The sequence below is a fragment of the Nanorana parkeri genome, unplaced genomic scaffold (genome assembly GCF_000935625.1).
Source record: "Nanorana parkeri isolate BGI_ZX_2015 unplaced genomic scaffold, ASM93562v1 scaffold1182, whole genome shotgun sequence".
NCBI classification, from domain to species: Eukaryota; Metazoa; Chordata; class Amphibia; order Anura; family Dicroglossidae; genus Nanorana; species Nanorana parkeri.
This window is the reverse complement of record NW_017307450.1, coordinates 171620-186437: the sequence shown is the minus strand read 5'-3', so window position 1 is coordinate 186437 and position 14818 is coordinate 171620. Positions and strand designations below refer to the sequence as shown.

General features: G+C 41.5%; 1 protein-coding gene across 1 annotated transcript in view; it reads left to right on the top strand.

Annotated features, from left to right (window-relative positions):
• ENPP7 (ectonucleotide pyrophosphatase/phosphodiesterase 7) overlaps nucleotides 1–14818 on the top strand; it is a 28300-nt gene that overhangs the window by 6969 nt on the left and 6513 nt on the right. The window contains exons 2-5 of the mRNA XM_018568389.1: nucleotides 1008–1156; nucleotides 4211–4834; nucleotides 9661–9898; nucleotides 14393–14528. Of these exons, the coding sequence (XP_018423891.1) occupies nucleotides 1008–1156; nucleotides 4211–4834; nucleotides 9661–9898; nucleotides 14393–14528 (1147 nt within the window). The remainder of the gene's footprint in view (nucleotides 1–1007; nucleotides 1157–4210; nucleotides 4835–9660; nucleotides 9899–14392; nucleotides 14529–14818) is intronic.

The following is a 14818-nucleotide window of genomic DNA, read 5'->3' as shown; positions in this document are numbered from 1 at the left end:
ATAATTTTTGACTCACCCTTGTATTATTATATATAATATATAATACATTTTATATTATATTTGATAGTTTTTATTTTTGTACTTTTATATTCATATTTATTTCAATTTTCAATTTATGTTTATTTTTTCTTTATTATTTGGCCAAGCTTTTCTAGCAGTGCAAAAAAGGCAGCCCTTTGAGCTGTCATCACCCCCAAGCTAAAAGGTATAATAAAAAAAGTGCAGCATTTTTAATGTGGAAGATTTTGCTTAAACGTACTGTACACAAAAGTACAGACCAGTGTTTTACTGCAAGAGACCACAGATGACATAGCAATGTAAAAGTGGCAAGCAGCAGGATCATTTTAAACAGCAAGCTTAGGCCCATTTACTAGGGACAAAGAGCACAAGCTGGGACTTTACTATAAGAATTAAGATACTCCAGAGTTTGTAGCAGTGAAAAAGACCCCAGCAGCAGAACAGTTATAATCAGGCTTGTTAGCCCCCGAGGGTACGTTCACACCAGATGCAGTGCGTTCCGGCCTGATTCTGGCCAGAACGCACTGCATTGTACTGCGGCCGGCTCACTTTTTTGCAGGGCAGGAGGGGGTGTGGCGGGCCATTTAAGTGAATAGCACTGTAGCTAAGCCCTCCGGCTGCAATGCGATCATCCACACAGCATCGCAAGGCACATTGTGCCTGCGGTCCGGTCCGGTGTGATCAAAATGCTGTAAGCACTATTTTGATCGCACCAGACCGGACCACGGGCACAATGTAATAAATTATTCTACAGGACCTCTGCTTTCAAAACATATATAACATTGTTTGGGGGGTTTAAAGTAATTTCTATCCAAAAATCCAGATTTTAGCATGTGTGTTGAAAAAAATCAAGAAAATGCTCGAATCCTGAGGTGGTTAATGTTGATAGGTATCTAACAAAAGGGGGAGGAATAGATCATATTAAATGCAAAGTGTATAGAAATGCCCTTTCAAAACAACAAACACAATTTTGTTTTCCTCTTTCATTGCAGGACGATATATTGAGAACCATGGCGTTATACATAACCTGTTTTTCAATGTTAGCAATGGACAAAAGGCATCATATCTTTCAACGCAGGGCATTTCTGAATGGTGGGACAATGGCACCCTCCCTATATGGATTACAGCTCAAAGACAGGTAAATAAGTAGTTTGAGTTCGGCATTGAACTCCTTTTTTAAGTGAGGTTTTATTGTGTTATATGTACAAAAGAACAGTTTACTGATCCACACAAAATAACATCTGATTTGCAGATCTCAACGGCTAGTTTTCTCTTTTCCTCTGAAGTGTGTTTGGAACTTAGAACTGCTCTTTACTGCCATGTATTGGTGGTGACAGGCACTCATTAGAACATTTTCAACATTACAGAACAAATCCAGCTTTCAGATATTTAAAAGCATTATTGAAATTTGCTTTTATGACATTGACATCAATCCAATGTTGATGGGGGTGGTTAGTCATTGAATCATGTGTGAAGTCCGAAAAACATGAACCTAACATTGAACTCCATTGAAGACTGTAGGAGCCAAATACTGATAACCAATTCTGGCTATTTTCAAGACTAATAGACATTGGATGGTCAAAAAAACAGCATGGGGAACTGGGAACTGCCATGGGAGACATGTATAAATAAAAAATACCGTGCAGTGTGTTGCCCTTGAGAGGGTCTGCCTTTTAACGCAGCTTTGAGGGCAGAGACGCAGCTTAAGAGGGAGAGACGAGGCAGGTTTTATCCTGAAAGAAACATTAGAGTGTATTATTTCAGAGCCAAAAGCCAAGTAACAGTGAGGTGGAACTGACCAATGACATGGATAAAAAAAAAAAAAACTACTTGTCAAAGGACTAAAGGTGTACTTGTAAGGACCGTTTGCCGAAAGGTAAGTATAGCATGGAAGGGGAGAGGGGGCAGATTTGAGAGGGTAATTCCATTTTTCCAAATTACTTGGGAAAGTGAACTTGCCTTTTAATGCACATTGTGCGTGTTAGAGAGCGCTGCTGCCCGACTACCACAATATGGCACACAGTGGAATGGGGGCAGCACACACAATGCCCTATGCATGTGTTTATTTGCAAGCAGATGATGGGGGCGGCAAGGCTGGTTTAACTTTTTTTTTACATTATTTATGTTTATAATTTTTCTCACTATTATTTTTTTTTAACTTTTTTTACATTTTATTATCTTTTACTTTTTTTACCATTTTGATTATTTTTTACTTTTTATCAATTTTTTAACATTTTTATTTATAATTTTTTACTTTTTATCACTTTTTTTTTAAACTTAACTTTTGTGTGATAGCATTTGGAGGTGACAGGTTCTCTTTATGTAACCTGTCCCCTCCAATATACAGGAGTTCTAGTGCAGCATTGTGCTGGATATTCTGTGACACCTGGGATGGGAACACTGTGAGCACAGCGTTTTCTGTCTCACTGTTCATGCGGAGTAATTTGTAATTTGCTGTGGTCCCAGGTCCTCCAGAAGAGCGGGGGCACCTAAAAACCATAGAGGGGAGAGAGGCAGCCAGCAGGGATTGAGGCAGCCAGCCCTGGGTCATGGAGGACGATGGATGAGGAAGCTGGACCAGCAGGCTGCAGACAATGAGCGCGGGCTCCCCGACTCTTGATTTAGCCCTGCTTGCCCAAAGAGATCTGTCAAACATGTTTGATAAGGCCTGTTCAATGGCTGTTTTATGGGCAAACTCTTAATGGCATGTCGTAAAAGCACTTAGCAGGCAAAACACTAATAGCTCAGATCCAAGAGGCTTGTAAAACTATTAGGCAAAATCCACATAGAGTGTCCTGTAAATAACCCTGTTAACATAACTAGTTCCCAAACTCCATAACTTTTGACCTGGGGCACTCCAGTAATAACTAGGGATGCACCGATATATAGGCCGCCCAAACATATCGGCCGAAAATTGCACTTTTGGCTAAATGCCCAAAGTGCCATTTTCCTGCCGATGCAGCGGCGCATCCATTCTTTCTCTCGTCCCCGCTGGGCGCTGCTCTGTGTCCCAGCAGGGAGGAGAGAAAGTGTGACAGTCGGCCGAGCGCTGTGGGAGGACAGCGATGTGAGCGGCCGGCGTCTCTCCTCCCACACCGTTCAGCCTCCTATGACAGTGCGGCAGAGCGGTGTGTGGGCGGAGACAGACAGCACTGTCACAGGAGCTCTCCTCCCTCCACCGCTCACTTAGCCTTCTGTGACAGCGTGTCAGGATGCAGAGCGTGTACAAACACTCAGTGATCAGTGAACTCTGAGTGTTTGTAAATAATTGAGGACGTGGTATGGTTACTATATCCTCAATTATGAATGAATGGGAGTGATCTACATCCCCTCCTGTTCATTCATGATTGTGGTTATAGTAAACACACAATGTTCTCAAGTTATGAATGAACAGGAACACTCAGTATAGAGGATTCATGTTCATTGATACCAGGGGATACAGAAAAAGAGATTGAGGACTCTGTGTCCTCAATCTCTTTTTCTATTTTAAAAGGGAAATATTAGGGGTCAGACCCCTAATATTTCCCCAAAGCCCCTAAAAGTAAAGTAAAAAATTAAAATATTTAATAAAAAATGAATTAATAAATAAAAAGAAATATAAAAAAATAAAAAAGTTTATAAAAAATAATAAAAAATTAAAAATATTTGGGAACAAAAGTAGCCCCCCTCCAGAAGGAAGGACAGTGTCAGCACCAATTCAGAGATGATTTGAGGATCTACAGCCGAGTGATACACACATAAGATACATTTTTGCTAATAATTAAGGTACTTGAATGTATTTTTAAGATTTAACTTCTAATTTTAGTGTCACTTTAACCTGCTTCTATTTAAAAACACACATATTTAAATATATATTATTAAAAACAGAGCTGTACTAACTTGTGCTTTGTCTGACCGGAGGTCAGAATATTTGTCCCTTGAGGATGAAAGAAATCTGGGTCAGATCTGGTTTTGTCCAAATTAGTTTGGATTGCTATTAAACCAATCTTGTAATGCATGCAAAAAACTATTTGATGGAAGGTACTGTACATCCTTCCATAGTTAAAAACCTGCTTTAAGGTAGAGCAAGCAAAGATGAATCAGTAAGGCTATTTGCTTTGCTTACTTACCTTTGCTTTGTGGTTGGATGACTTTACTGTTTATGCTTCATTTGGTTTCAATTAATCGCTAATTAGTGAGTTTCTTCTGACAGGGGCTGAAAACTGGATCGCTCTTTTTTCCGGGTGGCAATGCAACTTACAGAGGCGAAACTGTAAATGTGAAAAAGGTGGAGCGTACTGGTCACAACTATAGCAATGAGACAGAGTGGGAAGAAAATGTAGAAACGGTGATGAAGTGGTTCACTGAAGAAGATCTGGACTTTGTGGCTCTATACTTTGGAGAACCAGATGTTACAGGACACAGGTATGGACCAGAAACTCAGGAACGTAAAGACATTGTCAGTCAAGTGGATCGCATGGTTGGTTACATACGAAGTCGGGTAAAGTTCTATGACCTGGAATCAAGGCTTAATATTATCATCATAGCAGACCACGGAATGGCTACCGTTCAGAAAGGTCCAGATGAGATTGTGCTTAGAAATATTCCAGGCTTTAACTTCTCTGACCTTGAGTTTCACTTGGTGGATTATGGACCATCTGGACTTATGTTCCCTAAGGAAGGAAATCTAGAAAAAGTCTATCAGGTCCTGAAAGGTGCGCACCCTAAACTACATGTCTACAAGAAGGAAGAATTTCCAGAAAGGCTGCATTACTCGAAAAATGACAGAATTGGTCCACTAGTCTTATATGGAGATCCTGGTTATGTCATTCATGCGGTAAGATACTGTGAATGTTTTGGTACTACCATAAAATAACACATCTGTTTAAACCCTTTCACTGCCAATGGCGTATGCTGTAAATCGCTGGCAGCGGGCCTCTGTGAACTGGCTCCTGGGGGCAATACCTGTGTAAACCCGACTGTCAGCTTTATACTGGAAGTGATTCGTGTGGCTGGGCTGCTGCCAGATCATTTCCATGGGTTGGTGAAGAGTGCCCCCACTGCCTGACACCCCTGCTTTGCTTCCTGGGCTCCGCTGCCCCTCCATTCGCTGATCTCCTCCTCGCTGATTGGAGCCAGAAGCAATGCTGATTGCATCACTTCCAGCTTGTCAGCTGTCATTCCCCGGGAATAAGAAGCCAGGGGAGAAACAAACTATTCAAGCATGAGGGCGGCTGGGGGGTCCAGTGACGTGGGGCCTGCCGGGGGGACCAGTGATGTGGGGTTGCTGTTTCACGGGTGCACACAATTTTAAAGCTTGGCATGCTTGGTATCTATTATTATTATTATAATACAGGATTTATATAGCGCTAACAGTTTGCGCATCTATTAACTCGGCATAACCTCATCTTTTATATTTTACAACAGATGGGTCTTACATTGTGTTTTTGTGCACTAAAATGACCATAAGTGTATTTTTACTGAAATTTGGAGTTTGATAAAGAGTTGTGCTAATATCATTCAATGCAAAAATTTGCAACTGCCTCCATTTTATTCTACAGAGTCCATGTGTTCAGGAAATATATACCTCGCAGGGGATTTAAGTAATTTTCATTCCTAAAATGTGGCTTATAACATGTGTGCAAAAAACGCATTGGCAGCGAAAGTGTTTAAGGGTGTGCATTGTGTACATCAGAAAAAAATGACATTTTGAACAGTGTACATTTCTAGATAAGGATCTACAGAACCACCAAAAAAACATATCCAGCTGTCAATTACCAATTGCATGTTTAGAAATTAACATCTCCACTTTTGAATTCTTCCACTCAGTTTCAAAAATAAAAGCCACTGAATTGGATCTTTTGTTTTGGTGGATACTGTGAGAGCAACTTGCAAGTTACAATTAGCAATAGCTCATAATCACTTTCTTGTCGCTCTCACCCAGAGCAGTAGCTAGCTCCTTTTGCGCTCGAGGCAGGAACAAAAAAAGTGCCCCCCCAACAGGTGTGTGACCTTACCCAGCGCTGCGCACGTGCGGCATCATGTGATGTCATGCGCCCCGCCTCCAGGATGTTTTTTAAAAACTTGTTTATTGTTTTTTATTTGTTTTTTATTATTTTTATCTATATTGTACATTTTTTTTTTTTTTTTACTGTTGGGGGGTGTTTCAGAAAATATTAGGGGTCTAAACAGCCACCTGATATTTCCCTTTTAAAATAGAAAAATAAATTGAGTCCTCAATCTCTTTATCTGCATTCTCTGTTCTAAATGAATGGAAAGTATAGATGCTTCCCATTCATTCAGAAAATATTTTCTATCAACCAGTTTCTGAATAGGGAGAAGCCTCTGTACTGAGTGCTATTACCCACTGAGAAACTCATGAATGAACAGGAAGTGATATAAAGCACTTCCTGTTCATTCATAACTGGGGACACATAGTACTATGTAATGAGAGAAATTAATCTGCGCTAATAGAATAGGTAACAAAAAAGGGGGGGGGGGTAGCAATTCAAGTTCTGGAAGCTGCCACACAGAAGGCCAATTAGCCTCAATCAAATGTTGCCTAATGGACTTTCTAGGCACTGAATCACTTCACTGATTTGTTATACTTTGGATCACTACCTTAATCTTTTGCACTGCTTATAAGAATATGTATAGTGATCTCCTATTTTGTTGATCACGTTCTATATTGTTTATTTGTTACTTTATGGTCACCTACTGTTATTTATTCAATTTATGCATTTATTTAGGGGTTGCGTAGCGCTACATGATTGTTTCAACATAGTACTATGTGTTCCCAGTTATTTACAAACACTGGAGTGATCAGCTGATCACTCCAGTGTTTGCTCTGCACACAGAGGATCGGTACATATCACTGATATGTACCGATCCACTGCCACTCGGCCACGCACAGAGGGGCGGCACAGTCTGCACTTTTTCCTCTGGATCCCCGCTGCTCTCCCCCGCCTGTATGGGCAGAGGCAGCGAGGATCCGAGGAGAAGTGAATCGCTGCAGCCGGCGGTGGGGCGGAGGAGAGAGCCATTGTCACAGCAGCATGGCCGAGCGGTGAGGAGAGATGTCAGATCCTGGCTGAGTGGTTCTCTCTCTCCTCACCACTCGGCCATGCTGCTGTGCCCCCACGCCGGTTGCAGCGCCTCACTTCTCTGAACCCCACTGCCTCTGCCCATACAGATGGGGAGAGCAGCAGGGATCCAGAGGTGAAGCTGCAGGCTGTGCCGCCCAACTTCTCAGTGCTGTGCTGCCCCCCCGCGACCGAGGCGAGATCCTCAGTCGCCTCGCCCTTGCTACGACCCTGCTCTCACCATCCCAGTTTTGCTGCTAGCAACAAAGAAAAATATCCATTACTTTCAGGTATGGGAAACTTATTCCACCTGTGTAGAAAGGGGGTGCTTGGCAATTGGCTGCTAGTGCAGCAGTGCTTTTACATGAGGACAGTCAGAATGTTCAGCCTTGTGTAGGATCCAACTAGGATCATCTTGGAGCTCACACAGGGTTTCTTCTCTTTACTCCAGCAAGCATAAGGAAAGCTGCATGGAGTAGCCAAATGAGGTACGTTTGTGCTATTGCAGGGGCCAGCAATACAGTAAACATGCATGTACAGTAACAAACAGCTACTTCTAGATCATTTCCACTTTTTATTCTTTGCATACCTTATTTTTCTTTTCTTCCCCATTCTTCTGGCAGTGGCCATTTTAACAATGGGCAGGTTACTAGATCTCCCTTTACTTCCTGGAACTCTGGCACATATGACTAGGACATGTGAACATGCACATCATCTCAGGAGAGGAAAATGCCTTTCCCTGAGATCTCGTGAGATTACAGATGAGACTTCCCAGCAATGCACTGCTGATGAAACCTTCCCAGGATGCAACACTTGGGCACAATTACATCATTTGTGCCAAAGTAGACCAGGAAGTGGAAAAAAAGAAAATTGTAAGTAAAATAAAAATATGTTTGTTTAACTAATAAATGTGATAAGCTGCATGGAGTAGCCAAATGAGGTACGTTTGTGCTATTGCAGGGGCCAGCAATACAGTAAACATGCATGTACAGTAACAAACAGCTACTTCTAGATCATTTCCACTTTTTATTCTTTGCATACCTTATTTTTCTTTTCTTCCCCATTCTTCTGGCAGTGGCCATTTTAACAATGGGCAGGTTACTAGATCTCCCTTTACTTCCTGGAACTCTGGCACATATGACTAGGACATGTGAACATGCACATCATCTCAGGAGAGGAAAATGCCTTTCCCTGAGATCTCGTGAGATTACAGATGAGACTTCCCAGCAATGCACTGCTGATGAAACCTTCCCAGGATGCAACACTTGGGCACAATTACATCATTTGTGCCAAAGTAGACCAGGAAGTGGAAAAAAAGAAAATTGTAAGTAAAATAAAAATATGTTTGTTTAACTAATAAATGTGAGATGATTTCATATCAGCATGCAGAGCTGAATGCTTATGTGATTTATAGTGAAAGGGGGTAAGGGTCCACTTTAAGCAGGTGAAGTGTAAGATTGCTGTCTAGGTGCTTACTGGATTTCAGACCTTTTCTCTGCTATTGTTTCTCAGCTGCAGATATATAGCTAGGCCCAGATCAGCTAGGGGGCCAGTTTGGGCCTGAGGAGTGCTGGAGAGAATGTCCTTAGCGCTTGCTGGGTCCAATCGTTTTGCTGGATAAACACAACTCCAGAACTGAAATGTCAAACAAGATGGTCAGGTTATCAGTAGAGCATAACAACCCTCACTAACTCCCACCTGCCATCAGTTAATAGAGAGAAAAACATAACTGAGCACACCCTTCAATGTGGTCCTGTGTTCTTTTGTCCATACCCTGGCCTCAGAGCCTGTGGGTGAATGGGGACCTGAGCTAACAGACGGGATCTGTGTAGAGAGCCCTCATATGATTACATGATTGTTTATTGCAGAATTTAGTGCAACTTTTACTGCTGAATAAAAGCTGATTATTATTACTGCAATTTACAATTTACACACATTGGTCGTGAAGAATGTCACCAGCTCACCAAAAAAACTATTTCAGGATCACCAAATGTTCCTTTTTTTTGAACAAATCGTCAAAAGTGAAGACAAGCACTTTCGGGGCCACGCAGGGTCCCTTCATCAGGTTCAAACATCAAATTTACACTGCACACATTCACATCAGTCCCTACCCTCAAGGAGCTTACAATCTAAGGTCCCTCTCTCACATGCATGCAAACATATACTAGGGCCAATTTAGACAGGAGCCAATTAACCTACCAGCATGTCTTTGGAGTGTGGAAAGAAAACCAGAGTACCCGGAGGAAACCCACACAAGCACAGGAAGAACATGCAAACTCCTTGCAGATAGTCACCTGTCCGGAATTCGAACCAGGAACCTCCAGTGCTGCAAGGCACAAGCGCTGACCACTACGCCACTGTGCCACCCTTGTCACATCTTTTCCTCATTGTATATTTTAAACATCTCCACACAGAAGGATAGGTGAACCGCAGATTAGCTACCACTGTTGACCAGTATACTCAATAATTTCTGGTGTGTACATTTAAAGACCAGTTACATAGACAGTTAAAGACTATTGGTTTATGAGAAATCTAATGACCATAGACAATATCCTAACCAAACTTTCTTTACTTTCTCTAGTATGCAAAGTTCCAGTTTAATAACGGTGAACATGGATTTGATAATGAGGCCATAGACATGAAAACCATATTCCGAGCAGTGGGCCCTTCATTCAAACAGGGGCTATTGGTGGAACCTTTTGAAAGTGTTCACGTTTATGCATTAATGTGCAAGCTGTTAGGAATCACACCAGAAGTACACGATGGATCATTGGATGTGACAAGAAACATGCTACTCTCAAACATTGAAAATGATACAGGTATGCTCAATTTACAGTATTATATCATTAAAAATTTATAACTTCTTTCACTACATTAAAATTGCCATAATTATCAGTGTGATGATGTAGGCCATATTTTTTTTTATTTTATAAAAGACGCTTTTAGTACAGTGGCAGATCCATTATGGTTGACGCCCGAGACAGCCAGGCAGTACTTAGTTGCAATTATCTCTAAGTTGTATCTGAACAACAAATTAATACATTGTAGCTTACCCGTCCTTAGATGTGGTGGCTGCATTTGCTTTCTTTTTTTATTGCTTTTTTTCCTTTATTTTTACCTGATCCTGCCAGTAATACACTTTGGGGGGAATTTATCAAAACTGGAGCAGACAAATTCTGGAGCAGCTGTGCACAGTAACTAATCAGCTTCTCTCAACAAACTGAAGAGAGAAGCTGATTGGTTGCCATGGGAAACTGCTCCAGATTTTGTCTGCTCCTGCTTTGATAAATTCCCCTCTTTCTTTCCTAGGGTGACAACACTAATTCACTTTAAAGTATGTATGCAAAGTAAAGTATGTATGCAGCAATGTCACCCTAGTACGAGCATTATTTTTTATAAAACTACACAACACATCCTTGTCTCCATAGCCTAAGGAGAAGGTATTTTGCAGACCACAGATAGAGCAAGAAACTGTAACTGATAATAGTCAGCAGAGACCACATGACGTTTTCAGATCACTAGATTTCTTGCAGGATTACCAGGTAGTTTTTGCATGATGGGGAAGAAAGTGCTGTACAGAGCAAGCAGGAAACACCAAGGAAAATAATGTAAAGGTGTGGGCCTTTTTATTACCTTAATGCATTCTCTGCATTAGGGTAAAAACGGCCCAGCACCTTTTTTTCTACCCCAGTCCCCTACACACGCCGCCGGTCCCAAGACATCCTCCGTTCCCCGAACTTCCGGGTTGCGGGGGGAGGATACTGATGGCAGAGGAGCCATAGGCTCCTTCTTCCATCAATCAAAGAGGGAAGGTGCGTGGCCTGCCACAGGGCTGTGGGTGTCTATGGACGCACACAGCCACCGCGGAAACGAGCGGGGACGAGCGCGCACGGGTGCCTCCATTAGAACGATGGTGGCACCCGTGCAGGGGGCGGGGGGAAGTGCGCTGCGGGGAGCCACTAGAAAACAAGGAATTAGGCACTTTTAAGGGATAAAAGTAAACACCCTCCAGCAAAGGAGGGTCTCCTTAAAGGAGAAATAAAATAAAAAAGTTAGGCTTTAATATCACTTTAATTCTGCAGCTGCTTAAAGGAATACTTATTTCATTAAAAAATATAGTATATTGATGCTACACAAACCATTTTGTAATTTAATGTTATTAAAAATGACCTTTCAATTTCAGTCTAAAGCCTCTGTAATTTTCTAAAACCTTTCAAAAAATGTAATGCAATATGCCAACCTGAGGGCGACCTGTACACTGTTGGTGTATGGAATACCCTCAGAAATGTCATTTCCTGCTTGATTGGCTTACTGATTTTCTCAGGTGCACCAAGATACAAGTAGAATTTTAGGCACCCCTTGCAATAGAAATTACATTTTTGGTGAGATGATCCCTAAGGGCTAACTACTTCTAAAAGAATGCAGAAACTGAAACTTTCCGCATTAGAACACCGAAAAAGCACCAAGTGGTTATAATGAACCCAGACCCTCCCATTTAGGAAAGGTCAATCTGGAAACGACATGATAAAAAAAAAATTCTCTACAGAACAAGGAAGGAATCTGTCCATTGAGATCCTTGCAATGTACATTGATCACTCAGAGGGTTTTCTTCTTAACATAAGTAGAGTTACACTTTAATGTGATGTTATCATGCTTCCTAAAGGGGACCATAAGGCTATGTGCACAGCTAACAGTTGATGAACACTGCTTCAGTGTTCTTCACTAAACTTAGTATACTTTCACTATACTTGAATTCCTACAGGATATATGTGCTGACTTGATTTCTCAAATGGAGAGTAGGGCAAAGAGCCCTAACGAACAGCTTAGACTGGCCATGTCAGTGCCAGGGAAACAAACACAGTTCCACCGAATCGGATACTACATAGATAGGGACAGACCTATCTATGGTCAAAAACCAGATGGGCAGATACAAAACCAGACGAGTGACAGGGTCAGAAGTCCAGAAATACTTAAGTATCAGTATAAAATCAGAAGACAAAAATTGTAGTTTGTAACAAAGATTAGTCAGGGCAGTGTGCATAAGGTTCTGGGAGTATAGAATGGCTGAGGAAGAGTCACAAGAACAAGCCACGGACCAGCAGGAGAATGACTAGTAGAAAACCAGCCAGCAGCAGAAGAACAACCAGCAAGTGGCCAACCAGAAGATGATCAGCATACTAAGGACAGTTGAATAAAAATGATGTAATTAAACTCATTCAGGGGACAGTGTGCTGAAGGCTTCAATTTCAACCTGCTGTTGATGGCACCTGGCTGGCTACATCCCTGGAATGGCTATAAATGCAGACAAGTACATTTTTCCTGAGAAGAACATCTGAGAGCACAGCAACCATGACCACCCAAAACAGGGCAAGGGAGCCAGGTTGCTCAGCTAAACATCATGTGAAAAGAGCCTATAGATCTGCCTATAAAGGATCGTATCTAATCCATAATAAAGATAAATTCAGCAGAATATCTGATTTTAACCCAGAAACAATGTTTCCTGAATTGCATTGTCCGTTTATTAATTTATCTTACTGACCCCGCTGTTTGAGACCGGAGGTGTAGATTTGTTTTTTTCTTTGTCCTTGTCACGTTTTTTTCTTTGTACAACACTTTGACATCCCACCACAAAAGAGCTTGAAAATGTTTCATGGGTATCATGTACCTTATCATCTCACTTGGAGTTATGGTGATCTGTTGCAGGTGTAAGCACAATCCACTGTTCCTATATAAAGATTTCAGTGATTCGCTGTGGATTTACTTTGCTGCAATTTGCTAGGCAAGAAAACCGTTTGTTTAACTAATGAACGTAAGATGAACGTAAGCATGCTGCATGCTGATGTGATTTTTTTTTTCTTTTTTCTATAAATTCTTTATTTTATTTTTTCAAGTGTTTTGAAGGTTTACACAATGCATCAAACAGATAGTACAGAAGGGTATTTCAAATTACATTATTTACATGTAAATGCTAACAAAATCAATTCAGTGTTTTTCAAAAACGCATTATTGCAGGCTTCACAGGGTTAAAGGAAAAAAGGAGAGAGGAAAAAAAAAAGGAGAAAAGAAGGGGTGAAGGGGGGGAAGAGATGATGTGATTTTTAGTGAAAGGGGGTAAAGGTCCACTTTATGGTTTCAGTTTCCTGGAGTTCTTCTTTAATATCACTGGCCAGCTTTCCAGCTATTTTCTTTTCTAGTTTTATTTTTTAAATAAAACCTTTTTAAATGCAGAAAGTAATAATATTGAGTCAACTAATCTAGAGCTGCAGCTAACGATTATTTTCATAATCGATTAGTTAGCCGATTATTAAGTGCGAATAATCAGTTAATCGGATAAAAAATAAAATACATTTTTAAAAATGGCTCCAGTGATGGGACTACTATTTTGTATTGAGATTGTAGTCCATCACAGGAGCAAGCTTGGAGCGGTGGAAGTAAAAAAGAAAAAAAAAAAGTGTGGTGTGCAATATAGTGAAATGAAAAGTGTAAAATTATACAGCAATGAATGCAGAATGGCACCGGCTATAGAGGAATACAATAAATTCCGGCAATAATACATTACAGCTGGTGGTATTCTGCATTGTGCTGTATAATGTACTATTGCTTGGTTTTTTGTAGTCTTCTATAGCTGGTGGTATTCGGCATTGCACCACTGTATAATGTATTATTGCGGGGATATGTTGTACTTATCTATAGCTGATGGTATTCCGCATTGCGCTGTATAATGTATTATTGCTGGGATTTGTAGTCCTCTATACAGCGCAATGCAGAATACCACAAGCTATATAGGAATACAACAAATCCCAGCAATACATTATACATACAGTGAAAATTGTATTGCTGGGATTTGTATTCCTATGTATAATATACAGCACAATGTACCATCAGCTATAGAGGAATACAAATCCCAGCAATACATTATAGAGCACTATGTGTGGGAAGTGCAGGCTTACCTGAGCAGTCTTCCAGCAACTTGCTTCTGAGATCGGGCCTGTCTATCGGGCGGCTGTCATCCCCCCGCACCTGCTCCTACTTACTTCTTCTCTCCGCGTCCCTGTGCCAATGGTGGATGTGGGCGGGCGGTGAGCGTGAGGCGGGGAGGAGGTGCGGCGTGTGGATGCGGGTCTGGCAGAGGCAGGCATGAGGTGAGGAGGAGGTGCGGCACGCAGAGTGTGTGGAGCCATGAACAGGGCCAACTAATCAGAAGCCGATTAATCGATGATTGAAACAACTTTTTCACTCATCGATTATAATCGCTTATGTCGATTAGTTGTTGCAGCCCTAAACTAATCTGTGTTTTCCTTCTTTCTTTTCAGATCCCCCAAAATATGGTTTACCTGATGTTATGTTCCGGGCCACAGTTGGACTGGCTGCTGTAGTGGGATTTCTCTTCATAGTGTTCGTCATTACCACATTAACAGTGTCAGTCAAAAGACACAAAAAACAAAAAAGGTGAGAAAATGCGATAGGATTAGGGATGCACTGATACTAGTATCAGTATTGGTGCTGATACTGAGTATTTGGGCAAGTACTTGTACTCACCCAAATGTGCTATACCTACCCTGTGACCAGAACTTCCAGTCAGAGTTCCCTCTGACCGGTAGTACCACAAGATAACATGGAGCCGGCTTTCTGTCCAATCATTAAGCTGGGTAGTGGATAATGACTAGGCCGACTTCCCGATTGGCCCGGGAAGCCGACTCCATGCTGATTGGCTGGGAAGCCGGCTCCCAGCCAATCAA